Genomic DNA, 21,489 nt, shown 5'->3' with positions numbered 1-21,489 from the left:
GCTCCTCTTCATTAACCCTTTCGCTACGGCAGCTCCATCCGCCGAAGTACCGTCACTGAACGGAATATATGTAAAGTACCAATTAACATAAATCACCGAATAATAGAATGCAAATAATATGAGAATGAAAGGAAAAATGCTAAGTTGCCTAGATCCTTACCCATTCTGTTAAGTTCTAAGGAGCATATCGCCGGTCTTGCCAAGTATATCAAGGATACAAATATGTATAATATATTGTAAGGAAATGTACCGTGTTGCTAATGACATTTGATGTTGAAGCAAGATTAAACAATTAAATTTTATATATATACAGTAAGGAGCAAAATTTATTACACACTATTTGAAACAATATAACTTTTTTAAAATTAGATCAAATGACTTTAATGTTATTGAGAGGTTCGAAGGATTAGTTTGTTAGACGAGGTGTACAAAATTTTTGACAAAAATTGAAACTGTTCGGAATCGTGAAAGAAATAGGAAAAATTGGTTTTTTCAGCTTTTTCATCTGAGCCTGTATTGAAAAATTAAAAAATGTGTTCTATTGACTCGAATAAATTATATTCATGCTGAAAATTTCACCGATATTGGTTACTTCGTTTACGAGTTATAAACGATTAAAAGTACGATTTTTAGTCGAGAATCGTGAAAAATGGCAATTTTCCCACTTTTGATCGTTCATAACTCGTAAACGAAGTAACCAATATCCATGAAATTTTCAGCATGAATATAATTTATAAGAGTCAATAGAACACATTTTTTAAATTTTCAATACAGGCTCAGATAAAAAAGCTGAAAAAGCCAACTTTTACTATTTCCCTTGCAATTCCGACCAATTCAAATTTCTTTTTTAAATTTTTGACACCTCGTCTAATAAACTAATCCTTCTAACTTCTCAAAAACATTCAAGTCATTTGATCTAATTTTTAAAAAGTTATGCTGTTTCAAATAGTGTGTAATCAGTTTTTGCTCCTTACTGTATATATTTTCATTTTCAGAATCGGTTACCTCAGTTTCAAAATCGTAATACTTTTTTTAAGCTTTCTACTCATTCTGAAAGGGCCTAAACTATTTTTGCAAATACATTTTCAAACAAAACCCTAACCTCAAATTCTAATTTTTAAGAGTTAAGAATTATACCTTAAGCCGATCTATTCCTAACTCCTGTAAAAACCGAATATGAAAAATCGTTTACTGTCCTATGGATTCGATAGAATATTTGGTATAAAACAGTAAACGATCGTCTTGATGTAACGAAATTATATTACATTTAACGAAAAATTTTGCCATCGACTATAGATTGCATTTGTATACACGTCACTTCGATGCCGCATATATGCGGCGCCCGTGCCCACAGGTCGTCGAGTGGATGCCGTATATATGCGTCGCTCGGCGCGAAAAAGGGTTGACACGTTACCTGCGAGAACAGTCCTGAAAAATTTGAAATTTAGTAGAGGAAGTAGTGGTAATGTGGTAGTATCATATTTCTAAAATCTATATAAGACTACGTAAAATCCGGAAACGAAAGTAAAAATAATTTCCTTGAATTTAATACAATTTTGTGAAAATAAGTCATTCTCGACTTATATTTGACTTCAACAATTTGCTTTCTTTATGTGCAAAAATCGTGTTCTCCTTTCTCACATTCAATTTCTGCCATTATACAGTCCAGAAACATGTAATTCGTTCGCAGAGTGTGTCGATTACTGTTAAAAAATCAGTTTCGTTCGGCAGGTAAAGTTTACGTGCAACGGAGGCAATAGTCATGAAAAATTGGCGAGAGTTAGTGAGCCGCGAATCGATGGGCAAACCGAAACGGTAGCATAAGACCGTAAGACCGACGTCTGAAATATTCCCTATTGGCGGCTCGAACGTATTCAACTGGCTTAAATACGTTCCCGTGGACTGTTTGCGTAGAAACTCGCTAGCTGCGCTAGCTACCCGCCCTACTACTAATTGTGGCAGAAACTGAAGCAAATAATGAAGGGAACGACAGGAACAGGCACCGCCACGTCAACTCTTGCCAAATATTGATACACCTTGCTGCCACGTTGCAGTTACGGCGGTAAATTCGTTACAAAGACAACACACTGCGCCGGGGCTCGCCTTTTATAGTGGAAATAACCGGCTAAACACCCACGAAATTCTTGGCGCATGCGTCGCACAGCCCAGCCTTTTATTCGTCGAACGATTGCCTTCTGATTGTGGTTCGTAACGAGAGCTTGTAACTAGATTTCACACAAACGAGAAATAGATGCGCCGAATCGGTAACCAATTTTCTTTTTATTCCTTCAATTCTGAACTATTAATGTTTATTTGTAAATTATCTTGTTTAACCTTCTTGGGATAAAGGATAGACAGTACATCCCTTGATATTAGTATTGAAATAATTAAAGTAACGTTTACGCGAAATTCTGGTTTTATAGTCACATTTTAAGAATGTAGAAATAAAACCAAAAAATGTATTGAATTGTGTAGAATATTGTAATATTTCATAGTCGTACTAAAAATTTTATGAGCTATAAATAAATATTAATCGGTGTATTAAAAATGGACGAAATGCAATGGCAGCAAAAAGTACATTAAACATTGTGATAGCAGGTGAAATTTGCTAGGCCAATAATTATTAAAACTATGAAGTAGTACGCACGTACGTTTAGAAATTGATACATAAGGTAATCAGAATGAATTAATAAATTATTCCATTCAAGAAAGAACATTTAAAGCCTCGTACAAGAATGATAATGAAAAAGGATTTATGTGTACCACTTATGCAACCACTTGCTACACTGTTTTGAATCAGTTGCCCAAGATTAATTCAGTGGGAAATAGCAATTAACCAGTACCGTGACGATCGATCCTGGGATTTACAATCCCGGGTAAATTGAAAAGACAACCCGCGCGTTTAGATTCGCAAACGCATGTACAAACGTATTTGTAATTAAATATTAATTAATCCGTCGTGCTGTAATGGGAGGCTGTGTGTACCAAGTTATGGCGACGGCATATTTTAATACGTTCTACCAGAAAGAAAATATCAAATTATCAACTTTGACCGATTTCTTAGAGCATCGTGAAGTTCCTGGGCTACCAGAAAGTTATGTCTGCGAAGTAATATGTTCTTCATAAATTCTTCTCCGAAAAAATAAAGTTCTATCGACAAAGGTTTTAATGAAAGTACAGTATGTACTTGCAAGGTAAAAATGTACACCTTTTCTGTGAGATAACAAAATTTATATTAAACATTTTTGGCATAGTTAACACATTTATATTTGACACAGTTAATAGGTTGCTCACTGCTAGGATATTAATAGACAGTGGTATGCCTGAATGAAACTCAATAGTTTTCTTGTGAATAACAATTTTAAAAGAAGTTATTGTTGATGAAATTATTATTGTTTATTTATTGCTTTGAACCATATAAGGTTTATATAGCAGTTAACGAAATTATTTATATATTTGTTGAAAAACGGATTAAACAGCCCTTCATTGTGACACCTTGATTTGTAAAACACTTGAGTCTTCACTGGACTGCGGATCTTTACGCATTCATGTTTTTTTTTATATTATTATATAAAATTCGAGAGAATTTAGCACGATTTTTATTTGATTTGTATCTACAAAGACTGCCCCCATTAAAAATAGGATTTCATTTCATTCCACTTTCTTAAAACAAGTCTATAAAATTTGGAAATTGCATAAACATCCTCATTATAGTAATCACCGTTAGATAAAATGTTAATGTGAGATTTACGCGTCTTACGATTACAATTATTTTATAAAATTTGTAACTGACGAACGCCTCGACTGACAGATTGCCACTGCTATTTTCCGCTAATTGTAAGTGCATGACATTACTACGGATAACGAGCCCCGACTATTAACATGATTAACATGCAGGTCCCCCAGTTCTGATCGTTTGAAGATGAACAGAGTGCAACAGTAAACAACATAGGGCAACTGGTTGGGAATTTAAAGTGAATAGCTCCTCGTCCTTTATGAGTGCGACTTCTTCAGAATGGAATTTGAATGCACTTAAGACACTCTCCTATCGTGACGGCCGTGTTGACCGTGCACTTTCTTCCGCTTGCATAAACAATGCAGTCGCAACGTTCCGCTGAAACAAAAACGCGTGGACGATCCTTCCGCTTTCGAAAGTCGCGTAGCGCGTGCACTTGAAATCATTATGCGGACCATTTCGGTGGGTGACAGGTGCCAACTGTCATCCAAGCTATCTGTCAACACTCGCGGAACAGTATTTCTGTGCCGCGACGCGGCAGATGCGTTCGGAATGCGACGCGCGACGTACCGTGAATCACGATTCTACTGAAGAAAAATGGAAAATGCAAGAAACGCTATTCTGCGACGCAGATGCACGGAATTCTTATTTATAATATTAAATTCTCGCGCGCGCGCGCGCGTGTGCACGGAATTAACGAGAAAATGGAACATTTTCACCGTCCGCGCGTATTCGAAACACGGTGGAAAACTGTGCGAACAATAATTTCTGAAGTTAATGTGTACAAAATAATCGGAATTATCACACAGCGTACAAAACGATCGAAAAATCGACGGCAAAGTTCCGCCCGGAGAAACGAAGAACCAATTTTTCCCGATTTTCTGGGCGCGACGTCGGAAGTTGCACAAGTTGCCCGGCAATTTCGTGCTGGTTGAAACCGAAATTAAAACTTCGTCTACTCGCGCCGCGCAACAATTCAAATGATCCGGCACACACGAAGCGAGACAATGAGCAAAACGATACGTTCAACCAGCGTTATGGCTAGTTGAACAAAAGCAGCTACTAAAAAAAAAAGGGTGGAGAGATAGAAATGTTAAAAGCATGAAACGCTCCCGATCGAATTCTCTCTCTTTTCCTCGCTCTAGATGAAAAACCGCAACGCGAAATGTTCTACGATTCGCAGAAATTACGATTCAGATCAATCGCCGGTGTATTGTGGCAGGTCGCGCGAGTCGCCAATACACGCTCGGCGAGTTTTTCGCGCGCGGTGGCGTAATGCGCGGGTTTATCAGCGGCCGAGAATTCGGAGGGAATGTAGTCGAATCGCCATATTTTTTTGTTACGCCTTGGCAATTTCGCTTTCACCATTTTCCACGGTGATCGATGAATCTCCTGTCGAGCGTGTTCCGGTGCCGAGTGAGGGGCTGGCGGGGGAGCAACCAATTTCACGGCGCAAAAAGTTTAATTACACACGATACCGGGGACATGTCCGGGTATAAACAAGTGTCTACACATCGGACCGGAAGAAAAACAGCCCGGAACTTAACTAATGTCTCAACTTTCCGCTGGATTCCGTCCGCGCAGACGGGACAACGCCAAGACACGAACGGGGCACACGGTCGTTCCGCGAGCGGCTCCTTTTGTCGCACTTTTCTGTCCCGTGCACACCTCTTTTTACGTTCTATTTCACTGTCGGTCGATTCCGCGAGCTAGAGTTTAAATTGGTCCTCTTCCTAGCCACAATCAAAATCTAATCAAACTTTAACGAGTATCACGATCGTTCCCCAGACACTCGTCCAGCCCGGGGATTCCAGAGCAAGCACGATGGTCTCCGGAACAAAAGATAACGGTAGATTTAAAGCGTTTTTTATTTTTTTATTTTTTTTTTTTTTTGGTTAAATTTCAACGATTCCCACTATGGTCGAATGTGGGCGATTCGAGAGGCGCAACACCTGAATTAAATTTTACCTATCGGCCGGCCACGTACTCCCTTTTTTCCTTGTACTTTCGTTAGCCGGACTTGCGATTGGATTTTTCGGTCATGCACGGCTTAAACCGGACAGATTCCATTTGCTTCTTCCCTCGCTGTCTTTCGGCGAACGCGTGTTGCTATAATCATTTTCTGGTGGTAATATTTATCCGTCGAAAATTACGTGCAGCTTTTAGTCTTCTACTGCACGTAACAATAATACGTATATTTGGAAATGGTAGGAATCTTGTGATCGGGAAAGTAATTGTACGTCCCGAAACTTCATATTTTAAGAACGATAAGTTCTTTCCTTGATACTATTTTTTAATGATAAAAAGAACTGGCTCATGGTACTAGACTGCGGATATTTATGCATTTGTGGCATGTGCAGATTTTCAACTTCCAAGAAAATGTGTGTATTTATGAGAAGTAATTTTTATTTTATTTTTATAATGACGTATTTTTAGATGACAAAAAGAAAATTTCCTAATTCTGAGTCTTATTAAATAACGCTTGAAAACGAGAATTCTAAGTTTTGAGTATTTAAAAAGAAATGTTGTCTTTTTAATCATGGTGTCACTTAATTTTTAATCCACGAAGTGCAGCTTCTCATTGCCAATAAAATAGTATTAAGACACGACTAAAACCAATGAGTTTAGAATAGCAACTTTGGAACTTCGTTAAGAAGTTACAGAAATTGTTACCTTAATATTCTATAATTTTTCTGAAATTCGCATATCTTTATTGAAAAATTCTTAAACCCTTTTCCATTTTTTTTTATTGTACATGTGTAGTCTATGTACATATTTTTTGAGTTTGAGGAAGCATGTATAATGCACGTACGCAATTGTGGTACCAGTAATGAAGTTCTCACGTACAGTTCACAAATTGGAGGACTATCTTGATATCTCAAAATATTATTCCAAACAGATTGCAACCGTATCGGAGCACGATATTGCCGCGAACACTAATTTTTGAATGTATACAATAATGTTTGCGCAAACGTTCATACTTCCCGTTACATAAATAAATTGCACGGCTGGGGAACGTTTCTGTGCTTCTATTGCGACTGCATTTAATTGAATTCAGCAGGAAACTGTGGTTAAATGCTCCCCCATACTATGGCGGCCTCATTGGAACGCCCCGCGAAATTTCTATTCATAGCTATTTCACATTTCTTCTGCATACTTGTTAAAAATACAGCCCGGTCGCGTCAGCCATTAATTACGCGTAGAAAATAAAATTTGCATATACGCGTGACAGCAGTTCGATGAACACGGAAAATTTATTTTAACGGTTTGCGCAATTTCTTTTTGTTTTTATCTGCAATTTTGTTCGTAAATTGTTGGATCTCGTTACTGATCGTATTTTTCAGAATTTTAATGCACTCTTTGCGTGAAAATTGCTCTGCGAATGGAAATGCGAGGAATTTGTTGTTTATAATGTAATATTGAACTTCCCCAGAGCGACAAATAAATATTTCTCCTATCTAAAACTTATAATTAGATGCAATAAGTTTGTCAATATCCGAACAGCACACTGCTGAACTGCTCCGTTGGTTCTTCGAAAATTAAGTCAATTTATTGAAAAATTCCAACTTTGTTCTTATAGTATTACGTAACCGTCTGTGGCCAGTTGTGGCAAGTTAAAAAATGCACAGATTGTGGAAATTTGCTGGCAGAATATTTATACTATTATATTTGTACTAAATAACGACTCAGTAATTTCAAAACTATCCAAGCATGTTTATACATTATTTGTTACGAAATTTTATAAATATCTACCATAGGTGTAGGTTAGTTCAATTTTTCATTGTCACTAATCAATCCATCGATACGATTGGCATCCACAGTATTAATACACGATAATATGTTACTCCATCGATCACTGTTTTCTCCAAAAAGACCAGATTTTTATCTCCCGATTTATTGCAAACGGAAGTGTATTAATGATCGAATAAAGGAACATTTATGCTTTAATATAAAACTATTAAATTTTCTGCACGGAATCTCGGCATCGTTTATCATTGTTTCGGCCGAACAATAAAATGCTTTGTACGTTGATGTTATGTTAATGATCGTACAAGTTTTATCGGAAAACGAGTGGAGCGATTATAGATCATAAATATACTACGAAATTGAACGGTAGAGAGAAAAGCGTCAGAACGCGTAATGTGATTCGAAAAATTACTGATGCGCGGGTATTTTCAGTGGTGTTTTCCTCATTTTCATGAAAATTTGGTATTGTTCGTGCCTTTTTTGTTCATGAAGCACGTTTAGTAACTGCACGGTACGAATTCAATAAAGAGAGAAATTTTCACAGAAACCATACAAACGCGATTCTCTAAATATTTTCAGATCTTTGCGTGACGTAAAACATTTTTTAATATTAGTTTAGTTTAAGAGAAAGTATTTCAATAGAACTCTTTTGAAAAAAATAAATTTGAGCATACAGTACTAGCATTAAATGACTTATACGTATTTATACATCTCTAGAATGCAAGAAGGTAGAACACCGACATGCAAGGTTGTATTTGTTGAATATTTAAAATCATTCGTACAATTCTGAACATTATTATAAATGTACAAAAACCGTTTCACCGTTCTAACGATTATAATCGATTCAAAAGGGTTCCAAACAGTATTAAGCCTTGGACACTAATTAACATTTTGCCAACCAAATTGTTAGTTGATTGACTAAATTCGACAAAGTTGATATTCAATTAAGATTCGACGTTAGCAAAGCTTTGCTTTTAGGTCAAACTCGCCTAAACTGTCCACGCAACATTTCGTGTCCATTCATTTGCAACCCGTGACAATTACACTATCCATTCAAACTCTACCCCATTAGAATACTCGAGTTCATAATGCTTTCTTCAAACAAACTAAATTTCCACAACGGAATCTGCACTTTGAACCCCACCTTTCTTCTTATATTTACATTTCGTTATTGTTAGTACTGTTCAGAACTCGTGCTATGTCTACCGCATTTTCCTGGTCCTTCCACAAATAATTCACGGCAATCATTGAAGTGCATACTGCTTTTCTCGTGAAAAAAAATTTTTGCGTGCTACAGATTGCATTGAACGAGTAAACAATTTTTAATATGAACGATTAACTGTTTGAAACAAGTTTCTCCGCAACAGAAGACCATGAATACATCGAATCTGTTTCTCAATCGACTTTAAATTACCGCAATGTGGTTTAAAGTTATAAATAGTAATAATAATAATAATAATAATAATAATAATAATAATAATAATCGAATCTCGAAATTCTCAGCGACGCGGGTCGCTGTAATATCGCCGCGCAAATATGGAACATAAACGGCGGCATTAATATTTTCTCCGGGAACGTGCCATCAAAAAACGATATTACGAACCAACACATACTCGCACCCATTCTGAAATTATTGTTCCGTATCACGGGGCCGCGCGTCACCCAGCAAAACTATGTCGACGCGCGAGCGTGGAACGAACGGCCATCGATATTCAGCAAAAATTCCCATCCCAATTAATAGCTGCCGAGTAATCCGGCCGATGGCTAATAAACGAAGCAGCGCATCGAAACCAAACATCCTTATTAATGCTTGTCAAACAAACACGCTCGCAGAAACGTCAATTAGCGATCCGTATCGGGGATCCGTGGCGGCGCGGCGCGGCGTTGAGCGCCGATAGTCGGGGCTGCTGCGTCAAAAATCGGCTTGGCGAGTGCGATCGAGAACGGACCGCGAAAACGAGGGTGAAAGGGGGAGAAATCGGGGGGAAAGGGTTGAAAAGAGAGGGTGAAACCATGCGGGAAAGTTGTGGACGGGGGTATAACCACGAGGGAAAATTGTGGAAGGGGGTAGAACCAAGAGGGAAAATTGTGGCAGGGGGTGAAACCAAGGGGGTAAACTGTGGAGGGGGTTGAAACCGAGGGGAAGGGGGTAGAATCATGTGGAGAGGGTGAAGGAGGGTGAAACCAGGGGACAGGGGGTGTGTGGAACGGGGTGTAACAGGGAGAAAATTGTGGAAGGGGGTGAAACTCGGGGGTGAAAGGTTGATAAGGGGGGTAGTGGTGGCTCGCGTTAATAATTTACAACGCTTATGCGCCGGACAAAATTTACAGCGCGTAACATCGGCGCGACTAGCTTTACCCCGATTAAAGCCCAAAGCGACTGCGGCTCCTAACGGCTGATTTACGATTCATCCCCCGCAGTGGTGCATGCATACGCTTTCGCGCGTCTGCATTCACGCGCCTGCACGCTTCCACGTGCTCAGACAGTCAAAGTGTGCCGTCGACGGCCGCCGGCCCGACCCGGCCCGGCCCGGTCGGCACGACACATATTGAGAGGAGCCGATGCAAGAACGTTCATCTAATTATATACATCGGCTGAACCGTAATGGCGTCATAATTGACATAGCTTCGTTAATTATCGTCCTGCTTATTAACCTGACCTGCTCGACATCAATGTCCCCGGCCCGACCATAGATCAATGGAACGGCCACGCGCCCGGAGAAAGTGTACGAGAGTTTTTCGGGAAATAAACCTTTGATGAACTGTACCACCCCTAGCAAAATGGTGGGCTTCAGATGTACCTTGGAATTGTTCTTAAAAATATATTTGCAGGAAAGTACCGTGTTACGTTGGTGCAAAGTGAGAAACGCAGTTTGATCGCTGCATATTCACTGTAGTACATCAACTCTGATTTGTTTCTTGATTTAACACAATTGTGACCCATGATGTCATTGAAAAGCGAGAGCACTCACCTTGCTAGGGCCAATCTCTCTTACTCCGAACATTCTCTCCTCTCTCCTTTCGTATCTACGTAGAAACTACACCCCCCCCCCCAAACGATAGTTCTCCACAGCACAATACCATGCAAATTTAAATAGAAACAAAAACCGGCATAGTACACGGAATAATAGTATCCGTCGCAAGGCAGGTAGAGAGGGAGAGTGAGAGAGAGATAGCACGCGTGCTGAACAATCCCCGTTGAATATGTTAAAAGCGGACAGCTCGGTGTACGAACAATGAAGCGAACTAATGCGCCCGTTCGAAGAATAGGACGAAAGATAACAATACCGAGTGAACAATAAATTCAGCAGCGTTGACCAATAAAATCGGGAACGTCCGCGACGCGAATGGAGAGGAGAGAAAGAATGTTTGCGAGCGTTGCAAGTAAAAATGCGTCCCGGTACTTGTCGCAATAATCTCGAATCAGAGACAAAAGGAGGGACAGGATGAAAGGTTGGGGGGAGGGTAGCAGGTAGATAGGCAGCGGTATAGAAGTTACGGTTGATCAAGCATTTTGCATTTGCTGTCATAACAGGCACCACGGACGCATCGATGCTGAGCCCGTTGCTGCTGGGTCTGGCAGCAACGGCGACTCTTTTGGCCCTGGCCGTAGCTGGAATCCTGGCGGCGCTCTACCGGAAGCACTCGAACGGCCGGCCCGGAAGTCCAAAGCACGCTCCCATCGTGTGCGAGCCACCTAATGCAGGTGCAACTACCCCGATACACCCTCAGACCAAGCAGGCGGTCGATGACATCGATCCGGACATCATACCCAACGAGTATGGTGAGTCTACGAGTTTCCGATTGTTCGAAACGTGCGCCAAATTACGGCCTACGTGCACACAACAAGCGAGCCCCGTACCTGACGCGCATCTACGCGCACACGCGCTGTCGGGTTACACACACCTTGCTGGTACACACACGTAAAGGTAATCCCACACCTGGCACACGTACGATCCTATACCTGGACGGCCACTTTTCCAGCTTTATCTCGATCAAAAGTTCCTCGAGTACCGCATGCGATGCTTTAATCTCTTCTTCTTCTTCTTGGTCTTGTTGCCGCGGGGTTTATTGGTTATTTAATTTAATTGGACGCCCTTTTTGCTGTCCTGTAATCGAATCACGCGAATCTCAGTCTTTAGGCTTTCTGCGCAAAAAGTATTCGCGATAGAGGTACGAATATTAGTCTGCTCCGTTCACTTTTCACTTACATTCATAATTTAAATGCTTATTTTTAATATTATTATATTACGTGATTTTGCAATTTACTGAAAAACAGTCAAACTGATTTTATAGAATTTCCTGTTTAAAGCCAGTACATTACACATAGTATAATATTCAGAGGCTCCATGACTTCCGTCAGTTAAATTGTTGTAATATTTCGTGAAAAAGGTGTGTTGCATTTTGGTAAAACATTTTAACAGCGAAGATTTGCGGTGAAATAAACGATGATAGTTAAATTCAATGTATTAGATTGTATCATAATTTTAGTCTCGTTACATCACTTCTGTCGCGTAAAAAATTCGGTCGTGGTGTCCCCGCGTTCAAAATATTTTCGAGTCCCGTATCGCTGATCTTTCCATTAGAAAATTAAATTCATACGTTTCGTAGATTCGAGCGATGATACATCCGCGGACACCGTACTATAACGAATAAGTGTTTTTTTTGCAGCAGTGTTTTTGTATCAAAAACAAGCACCGTTGTAGAAAACATCAAACGAGCTTTCTATTTGAAAATTGAATTTCTGTCTTGTTTACTTGTAAAATAGAATTGAATGTGTGGATGAAAGATGATAGAAATATTTAATTGGACAACTACGATAACAACAAAAAATACACTACATCGGGATAATGATGTGACATAATTGTGACACTTTTATTTCGTCACGGTTATGCTGGAATCATTCGCCTCAACCCACGATTGAAATATTGATTTATAGCAAAGTAAGCGGCCAGCGATCCCGTTGATCCCTTTACCTGTAGACGCTGTCAGCTGTAATAATTCAATAGATCCCTGCGACGAACCAGCTCGTTTACATAATCTTTAAAAAAAGCATGGAAACATCTCCGATTAAAATGACTTTTATTCATTTTTCATATTTCTCTGTTAGCATTCGTTATTTTTCACAAACGGTTCGTACGATAAATAAAAGTTATTCCGGTCGGTTTCATGACTACTTTGTTGTTATTCCTCTTAGTTACACATGTTTACATTACCTGCATAGAATCTGAAGCATTCGTCCATGTATGTAAATATTTTTGTATCGTCATATACGGTCACTGAATGTAAAATAACAGTTGTTCAAAATATTGTTCGCCATTACTATTGACAAATTTTTATTTTTACTTTTATTTGTTAGAGACTAGCTCCTGTTTCGCCACAGATTTATATAAAAGTTGTAACCATTTTATGGAGTTGATTTTGTATTAAAATGAGAATTTGGTGATTAACAGACTTTTTAAAGTACATATCTGTATGTCATTCACTTTGACCAATATCCCGATAAAAATAATTTCGAATAAAGAAATGCTGTGACAGTTTCCAATATGTTTACTCAATCAAGTTATGTAAGCAACATTTATCTGCTTCGTGTGGGCTGACACCACTTACGATAAGAGATTAAATTATTTCAAGCAATTTCATTTGAATACCAAATACGAATTAAAGTAACTTCAATGGTATTGCAATCATCGTATCGGTTATAGAAAATTTAATCCGATTACCATACGGTTTGGTTTACACAAAAAAATTTTCGATTGCTTGTGATTATTTTATTACCACTACTAAATCTTCTCATCGGTTACAGAAAGATTAATAAAATTCAGTTGCAATTCAGCTGAACTTCAGTTTCAGTTGCATGTGACTAATATTGAATAAGTAACGAACAGACTGTGGATTTTTGAAGGAAAACTGAGTGGGTGAAACACAAAACAAAAGAAACGTCAGATAAATTTCATATTACTGGTACATTGTGTAATGGTAGGAGAAAAAATAAATTTTTATGTCACTTCCATTTCTTGTAAATAATGCAGACAATTTTCCTTTTGCATAAATATTCACAGTCTGCTAATGACTCGTATCTGAAAAGTTGTGCGTACATTTCGCTTGAAATCGGTCATCGCGGTTGACAAAAGTTAAATCCACAAATCCTGTCTCGTAACACAGATCCGCATCGGGATGTTAAATAAAGCCCGCGTATTAAAAATTCTCAAGCTATTGTCCGAGTAAAAAGGCCGCTCGTGTCTAGATTTAATCGAGTAATCTCCTTAGCGAACGTGAAACTTTACATGGCTTCGTCAAATCTGTTCGCAGAGAGAAGACCCCTAACATACACACCGATATACAAGACACCCCCGCAAAGAAGAAAGAAGGATCGCGCCACAGACGACGCGATCTCGCCCGAGAAACGACCGATCGTCCAACACGGATTGGATCTACCCTCGGACCCGATCCTAAGCGATTGTCTGCCAACGCCAACCATAAATTACCCTCAGAATCATATTCCTCAGTCGAACACTTACAACCACGTGCCCACGATGGCGGACTTCAAACAAATAGCGATGGACGCTTACAACCAGCGCAACAACCAAAACGTAAGTTAAATCCATTTTCACTTTCGAAAAAAAAATACAGACTATTTTTGCAGTGACACTCTTCTTGCAATCGTGAACGATGCGACTGTAAATTGTTGATTCGTCAGTTCATGAGTTAGTACACATTAGTACCGCAACACAAAGTGTAGCTACTTCAGAAAACCAGAAATTTTTAACTTTTTTTAAAAAATGTGATCTTGTAGATTTTGGCGAGAAAATTCCGAAAATCCAAGTTTTAATCCAAGGAGATCAGTAGTTCAATAGTTATGCGTGCGTAAACATTTTTGACAGACAAGGGCGCCGCCATATTGGTATGTACTCAGATATCATCCACTGAGCGAACTGAAAAAGTGAATTCCTAACATTAAATATTTACAGGGTCACATAAAAAAAAAGTTGAAAATTTCTGGTTTCCTCAGGTAAAATTTAACCTAAAGTTTTATTAACCATTTTCTGGAAACGCGTTTGAAAGATACGTGTTATCTGTAATTCAACATTCAGCAATATTCGTATGAAGGATGTTTGATAGATTAAATTTTTAACGTTCTAACACGGTATTACTAATATCATTTCATGTTTTGTTTCTACAATAAAAGTTTGTGTTTCCCTTGAATTATCGTTTGACGAAATCGGAAAAGATTGAAATAGTTTGCTGATCCTGATTCATTCCAATTCAAAGTGCAAAAATATATGATATGAATATATGTATAATTCCGAATACGGCACTGCTGAATTTATATTCGGCAGTGTTTCGTATCCCGATCGTAAAAGAGATAATTGGGTGTTGGTTTCGTGATGGATCATTCTATATATTTGGATAATAAAATCACAGGATCGATGTCTGTGTAATCGGAAATCGACAGTAATCCGTATTCGGAATATCGGGGTTTCACAACACTCGAAATCGAGGCTGCAAATCAACTAACTCATATTTATGTATGAAGTGCAGTTATAAGTTGCTTGTACACTTATTTCTTGCTGCATGTCGATAACCCGCTTAAAAATATATATTTTCACCTCGCATTGATATTTCCATTAATGCTTTTTATTTAAGAGAAAGTCGATGCTAAATTCCTGTTACTTTATAGTTTTAATCATGCAGTGACCATCTAGAGTAATGTTAACACCGATAGTTCAAACTTATGAATCGATTTTTAATTTTAGAACAAAACATCAATTACCCTGTCCAATATCAATGTTGGTTAAAAAATTCCGTAATCTACCCACCGAGTGTCTGAAACGACACAAAAAGCAAATTTTGTCCGCAATTTAATAACAATATTATAGAAAAATATACATTGCAATCTTAAAGAACCGTAGAATCGTCTAATGTCAGAAACATGTCTATAATTTTTATTGGAGACATACCCAATTTTTAGTTCGAGAATTCTTGAAAGCAGTCAAGAGGTTTCTTAAAAGACGGAATTTAGAAAAAAGTATAATATCAGACCTTCTTTCCATTCACGGCTACTTATCCCTAACTGACAGACAGAGCGCCGACAGAGCAGATATAGAGCCGGCAGAGCGGGTGTATAAATCATCCCGATAATTAGCCTCGTAAACTCATTACGGTCTGTAAATTTAATCTGTCTCCTTTTTCGTGATATCGAATAGAGTCGTGATATATTTAGTTGATGCAATTTGATTAATGAGACGCAATTAACGGATCCCTTTGCCGCAGACAGTGTGTGTGCATGCGAGGGCTGGCGTAGAGGGGGTAATGGTTGCGGCAGAGAGAGAGAGAGAGAGAGAGAGAAAGAGAGAGTGAGAGAGGATCGAGGAGCCCGGGGAAAATAGCGAATTACGGAATGAACGATCGATAAAACCGTGATACAATATTCAGCAGGAAAATCGCGTTCGTTTTTTCGCCGGAGGAAGTAATACAATCGACCCCTCCGTTACTACGACTTCACCTCGTCGATCCTCTCCCTCTCTCCGCTCCTTCTTCGCCCTTCCCTCTTCCACCCTCTTCCACCCTCCGTGCAGCACACCTCTTCGTGGCCAACCACTCCCTCTCTCCACCCCGCGTCGGTACATCGACAAGGTTGTTTTAAATATTCGAAGTTCCGAAGACGAAGGGAACCGGGATACGAGCCAAGACGAGGTCGCTTTAATATGCGGCAGTCTTCCACTTTAACTTTTCCGGTTTAGCGAAGCCTTGGGTTATCTGCGCTTCCGCGAGTTTAATTACGTCGAAGTTTTCTCGATAATTCGAGAGGGCCAGTCCCGATGCGCGTAACTCTCGCCTCGAACTCGGGCTTCCGTTTTCCTTCGACGCCGCGCTAGTCGCGTTCCATTAAATGTTTGAATAATTTTAATACCGAATATCTTACCCTACCCGCGGGTCTCTCTTTTTCGTGGAACGAAACGCCTGTTTCCTCGGACAACACATACACCCTTCATTTGAGGGTTTTTTGGTCACAGTTACGGGCCAGTTATCAATAAATTAAAAAATTTTTTCCAGTGTAATAAAATAGTTTCATGTAAAATCGTATTCGAACATTGTTCACAAAATATCTTGAGAAACTTGGAAAAATTCTTTTGCATTTGTTCGATCCGAAATGGCGGCGCTACCACTTACGGAACCTAACGCGTTTTTTTTTTTTATGGAGCGTCCATATTTTTTTAACGGAAAAAGAAGTTCTTTCGAATCTACATTAAAATGCCGAGAGAAGTACGTAGGGGTTTTTGAAAATATTGATTTTCTCAGAAATGGTAGGCAATTGAAGTGACAATTTTTTGGTAAAAAATTTCGTTGTGGTTTACAGCTGAGCATTTTTCAAAGAATCGTTCTGTAGCTGTGGCAATTTTAAACATGAACTAACAAGTAAACCCTCATGAATACGATCCAATTATTGACGCACTTCTTGAAACAATGTGACTGTGAAAGAATTATTTCATAAAATCAAAAACAAGCTTAGTTTCAGTTAGTTTCTTCACTTAAAATCTCTTACTAGCCATTAAATGTTTGAATAATTCTAAGACCGAATCTCCTACCCCTCCATCTCTCTCATTTTCTCTCCGCCTCACTTTTTCTCTAGCAAAGCCGTCCTCCTTTCTTTTACGCCGCTCTCCGTTAACTGACCCGCTCTATTCGCTTTCGATGTTTTTGTTCCGGCGTTTTTGTTTCCCCGGAATTTTGCGAGCCGGTGGTATTCGATTATTCTTCCCGTCATCCTCGCGCCTACGCTCCTCCATTATTAATGTGCCCTCCGCGCTCCTCCGTCCGCGAATTTGCAATATTCATAAGTATCGACGCGGTTGTAATGCTATACTATTTCGCGCGAATTTTATGCCATTATAGCGAAAATTGGAAATTATTGTTGCGAGGGACGTCCTCGTCGAGTCTAATTATTCCGTCAGTGGGTGCGATAATGAGCGAATAGTCGCGATGGAGGACTGGAGATGGCTGAACTTTGCAACTGCCCCTCCTAAGCTTTTGGTACCTATTATCATTCTATCCGTTTCGGGCAGGAATTCATAAAAATGATTCCAACGGCAAATGTTTGTATTCATTAAAATTCGTCAATATGTCGTTCAATAATTACAATATACATTAACATTTCACAGACACGTCCCTGTGCCTGTGTCACAGAAAGTTGGCGAATATCTCGGTAATTTACAATTTCCTCCAAAAACGAAACTCATATTCGTATTCAGCGCATCGAAACGAACAGAATGACGTGTAATAGGTGGCGAAAGCTAGGGTGATCATTTCTGAAGTTCAGCCACCGCAGGTTAAAGTGACTACAATTAAGGCTAACAACAAAAAAAAAAAACAGGTGCAGAAACGAATTCGCCTAGAACGTCCTCCTAAACCGTTCCGTTCTAGCTGAAACCAGCCCGAAAGGACACTTTGAAGTGCAATTGCTTTCAGGTCTACTACAGTCTGCAGAGGTCGAGCAAAGGTCTCTCGTCGATGCCGCAGAGGCCGGTGTCTTCGTCGATCTCCGCGCAGGGCAAGTTTCATCAGCCGGAAGTGGTGACGCGCTCGAATCGGATACAGGAGAGTTGTATATAAATCCGGGACACGTATCCACAGATCGAGAGAGAGAGAGAGAGGCACGAACATACAAAGAAACAGAGAAATGGACGGCGACGGAAAAAAGAAAGATGTTGCCCGGCAAACTGGAACGACCCCCGTTGAACGTCTCCTTGTCGTTCGATGACTGCGATCCGGATGAGCCCGTGGTGATCTTGCCCGACGATGGCCGGCGTCCGGGAGAACGGTGTGTGTGTCCTGTTCGTTCTCGCCGATCGGATCGCAAAAGTGGCGTCTTCCCGACGATCGACGCGAAATCGTTCGAACGACTCTCCGTGGAGCGATGGCGAACTTTCACTGTACAAAACCGAGGAAAATAGTTATCAGGCTCCGTGGTGCGACGGAAACGCGGACCTGTATCGGGTACATCGACCCCACTGGCTTCGGCGAGCCAGCAGAATTGAACAAGCCGGAGGTGTCGCGAGTTTAGTCAGGAAAGTTAATGAAACGTCGGCCTTTATTGAGAGAGAAAGAGACTCGACCGGACGCTCCGCCGAAAGACGGGACAGAGCTCCCCGGTTGTTCGGTTTTCGTGTTGGCGTGTTTTCTCCGGGGAGATTTTTATAATAGAGTTCGGCCACGTTCCCGAAAAACGAGGTCTCCCCGAAAGGCCATCGATGACTAACAATACGAGGATGCGACGCGGAGAAAACGTCGCCGAATTAGCGAGCACGGTCAGGTACCGAGTCCGCGTTTCCGTTCGCGAACGGCTCCTGCCGCGAGGACGTGTGTTTTACTGTTTATATGAGATTAGTTTTTGTACAAAGATCTATTGTAAATAGGCGAGACAGCCTGGTCCTAGTGCGTAGTTCCACAATGTCCGAATTTCATTCGCTAACAAGTCACGTTATACGGGAGCGGAGAAGATTGTTTCGGTCACGTAAGATAAATACTCGATGGCGTAAGGAAATAAAGAGAATGCGTTTCATCCGTTTTACAGAAACCAGTCTGCTTCGAGATCTTCGCCAACATCGTCCACCACCTCGTTCTCCTTCTCCGTCCTCGTTCTATCTTCGTTCTTACTGTATCTTTTCCGCACGATCCTCTCTATTAAGAGATGAGAGGAACGTACGAAACGAGGCGCCGAAATTTCGGTCGCACGTGAGTCGAATTCGCGGCCAAGATCGCATTGACCGACGCGATGCGCGTTCGACTTCGCCCATCCCAGACGTGAAGGAAATCTTAGTGCACCGCGTGTATCAACCACGGTGAAAGTCCCATGAAAATTTTATTCGACCGCCAAACACGCGATGACCGAGCCTGTTCCGACGCTTTCCGATTTCCGAGGATTTCAATTTCGGACCGCGCGAAATGCGAGCGATGCCGCTAACCTCTACTTTCCGACAGAATCTCGCCACGGCGGATACGATCCACATATCTGATTTTGAATTGTGGCTCTTGACCACTCTGTGTTCACTGACATTGCCGTCCCGTTCGATCGAGCCACTGGTCGATTTTTTATTTTATTCGTTCCGCTATTTTAAGTCAAATAATGTACAAGAAGCTGTATTATATTTTTAATTTTCTGAAACATTCAATGGCTTCTTCTTTAGATTCAAATACGTATTCAACGCATTGGTCATACCTGAGTGTCGCCATTCTTCAGCTAGGACTTGCAAATCGATTTTCATTTAGTTATACACGAGTCAATTGAATTTGGATTCAAGGAAGGATTCAAGGAGTGACTAAATTATTTTGATTTTCTGGGAATTTTGAGAACCATTGTTCGACCGTCGGTGTTTTCCACGTGAAAAATTGTTGATTAACTTTGAAAAATTGTACGGATCGTATTCGTCAGCAGGATTGCATTATTATCTGTCTGTATTTGTAATATCCAGTATTTCTGTTACTTAATTATTTTAATGAAGATTTATTTTGTGTATGACCCCGGTGTTTTTACTTTAGTTGTGATGTGTACTATGTCCTTTTTAATGTTTTGAAGATTGAATATATAATTTTCGATAATTTTTGTTTATATACATACATATGTATAATCATTGTTATGTGTTTTTGATAATCAATCTAATATTTTTTTATGTACGAGCATACAATTTCAATACAAATTTATTTCACCACTTGTGTTACCTTTATCACGATTACTCTTTTGTTCAGATTTTATTCGTCTTTGTGTTCTAAGGCATCGACGCGTGTACGGTGGAATACTGTACAAAAGAATCAATAGTTCTTTTGTGGGTAGTACATTTCTTTTACAATAGTAGGACGAATTTTTAACGAAACCAGAAAATAATTCGAGTAGAAGGGTTATAAAAATTTTTCAAGCAACGAACGAATATTCAAATTCGGTATGAAATATGCGTATCATGCATGTCTGCGTGGGAAAAAGTTCTATAATACCGCAGCAATCGTCAGCAACGAGCTCTTCAACCATTATGTTGTACAGCCTTCGAGGTGAGTAAACTTCCATAGAAACAGGTGAGTATTATAATTACAGTGTTTACATCTCCCGAATGCCTAGCCGTTAAAAGTCCCGGTACTATCCCCACTACCGCAGGGTGACCCCGTGAGGGGTCGAGAATCTCGAGAGACCTCCTGGCCGATCTATGTCCGTGGCTAGACCCATGTTTTGGACATGTATCGAGTAGGCACTGTACTAGACTGCGGATCTTCATGCAAGATAAAAATTGGCTAAACAAATCGTCAGAAACCAATGTTACAGATAAATATGTTTTCCTTTCAATCGTTTTCCATTTGACCTATTCATTTTTGTCATAAATGCATACAATTGCAGTAATTACCTAGCACATGCTCTCTATCAGAGCCTGGCTCTATTAACAATCTTGTGAACGAACAAAAGATCCTAGTACTAGTCTGCGAATTATATGCATTTATGACAAAAACTTGAAAGTACAGGGGGATGAAGCCTATTTTTGTTTTGCATAAAAACCCGCAGTCTATTGGTCGCAATGGTGCCTAAAATCGAGCAACCTGGAAACGAAAACTAGCGAGAATTTATATCGCGAGGAAGGTTGCATAACCCTTTCGAGCCCTGGGAATGGCTTTTGTTAGTTGTTCGCCCCGGCTCGTTCTATTTTTTGCCGTTTTGTGCGAATGCTAAGGCGTCCCCGTCTTCGTTCGGTTTGCGAAAAGTCGCGGATTCAACCTGACAGGGAAGAAAGGGCGCGTCCTATTGGACGTGGCCGTAGTAATTCGAGCATTTTCAGGGAATCCCGGGGCACTAGAGCGTTTGCATATATTGTGCACCTTCGGTCTAGCTAACAGGGACTAACCGAGAACGCCAGCATACCCTATTATTCTATCTGCCAGGCGTGTCTCTGGGGCTGTTAAGACGACCTACTCTACATCCACCGGCTCGTCCACCCTTTCCTCGCGCCCCGAACTGTCAACCGGCG

The 21,489-nt window shown here is 40.1% G+C and overlaps 1 protein-coding gene across 1 annotated transcript in view; it reads left to right on the top strand.

The window, feature by feature from the left end:
* The window catches only part of LOC143354753 (neural cell adhesion molecule 1), a 198,894-nt gene extending 180,681 nt beyond the window's left edge, over positions 1 to 18,213 (top strand). Inside the window, exons 10-12 of the mRNA XM_076789046.1 lie at positions 11,019 to 11,267; positions 13,796 to 14,076; positions 17,954 to 18,213. Coding sequence (XP_076645161.1) covers positions 11,019 to 11,267; positions 13,796 to 14,076; positions 17,954 to 18,097 — 674 coding nt within the window. The 3' untranslated portion in view covers positions 18,098 to 18,213. The remainder of the gene's footprint in view (positions 1 to 11,018; positions 11,268 to 13,795; positions 14,077 to 17,953) is intronic.
* Positions 18,214 to 21,489: the final 3,276 nt, after the last annotated feature.

The sequence above is a fragment of the Halictus rubicundus genome, chromosome 6 (genome assembly GCF_050948215.1).
Source record: "Halictus rubicundus isolate RS-2024b chromosome 6, iyHalRubi1_principal, whole genome shotgun sequence".
In the NCBI taxonomy this organism is placed as follows: domain Eukaryota; kingdom Metazoa; phylum Arthropoda; class Insecta; order Hymenoptera; family Halictidae; genus Halictus; species Halictus rubicundus.
The sequence above is the reverse complement of the archived record's forward strand: the minus strand, read 5'-3'. Positions and strand labels throughout refer to the sequence as shown.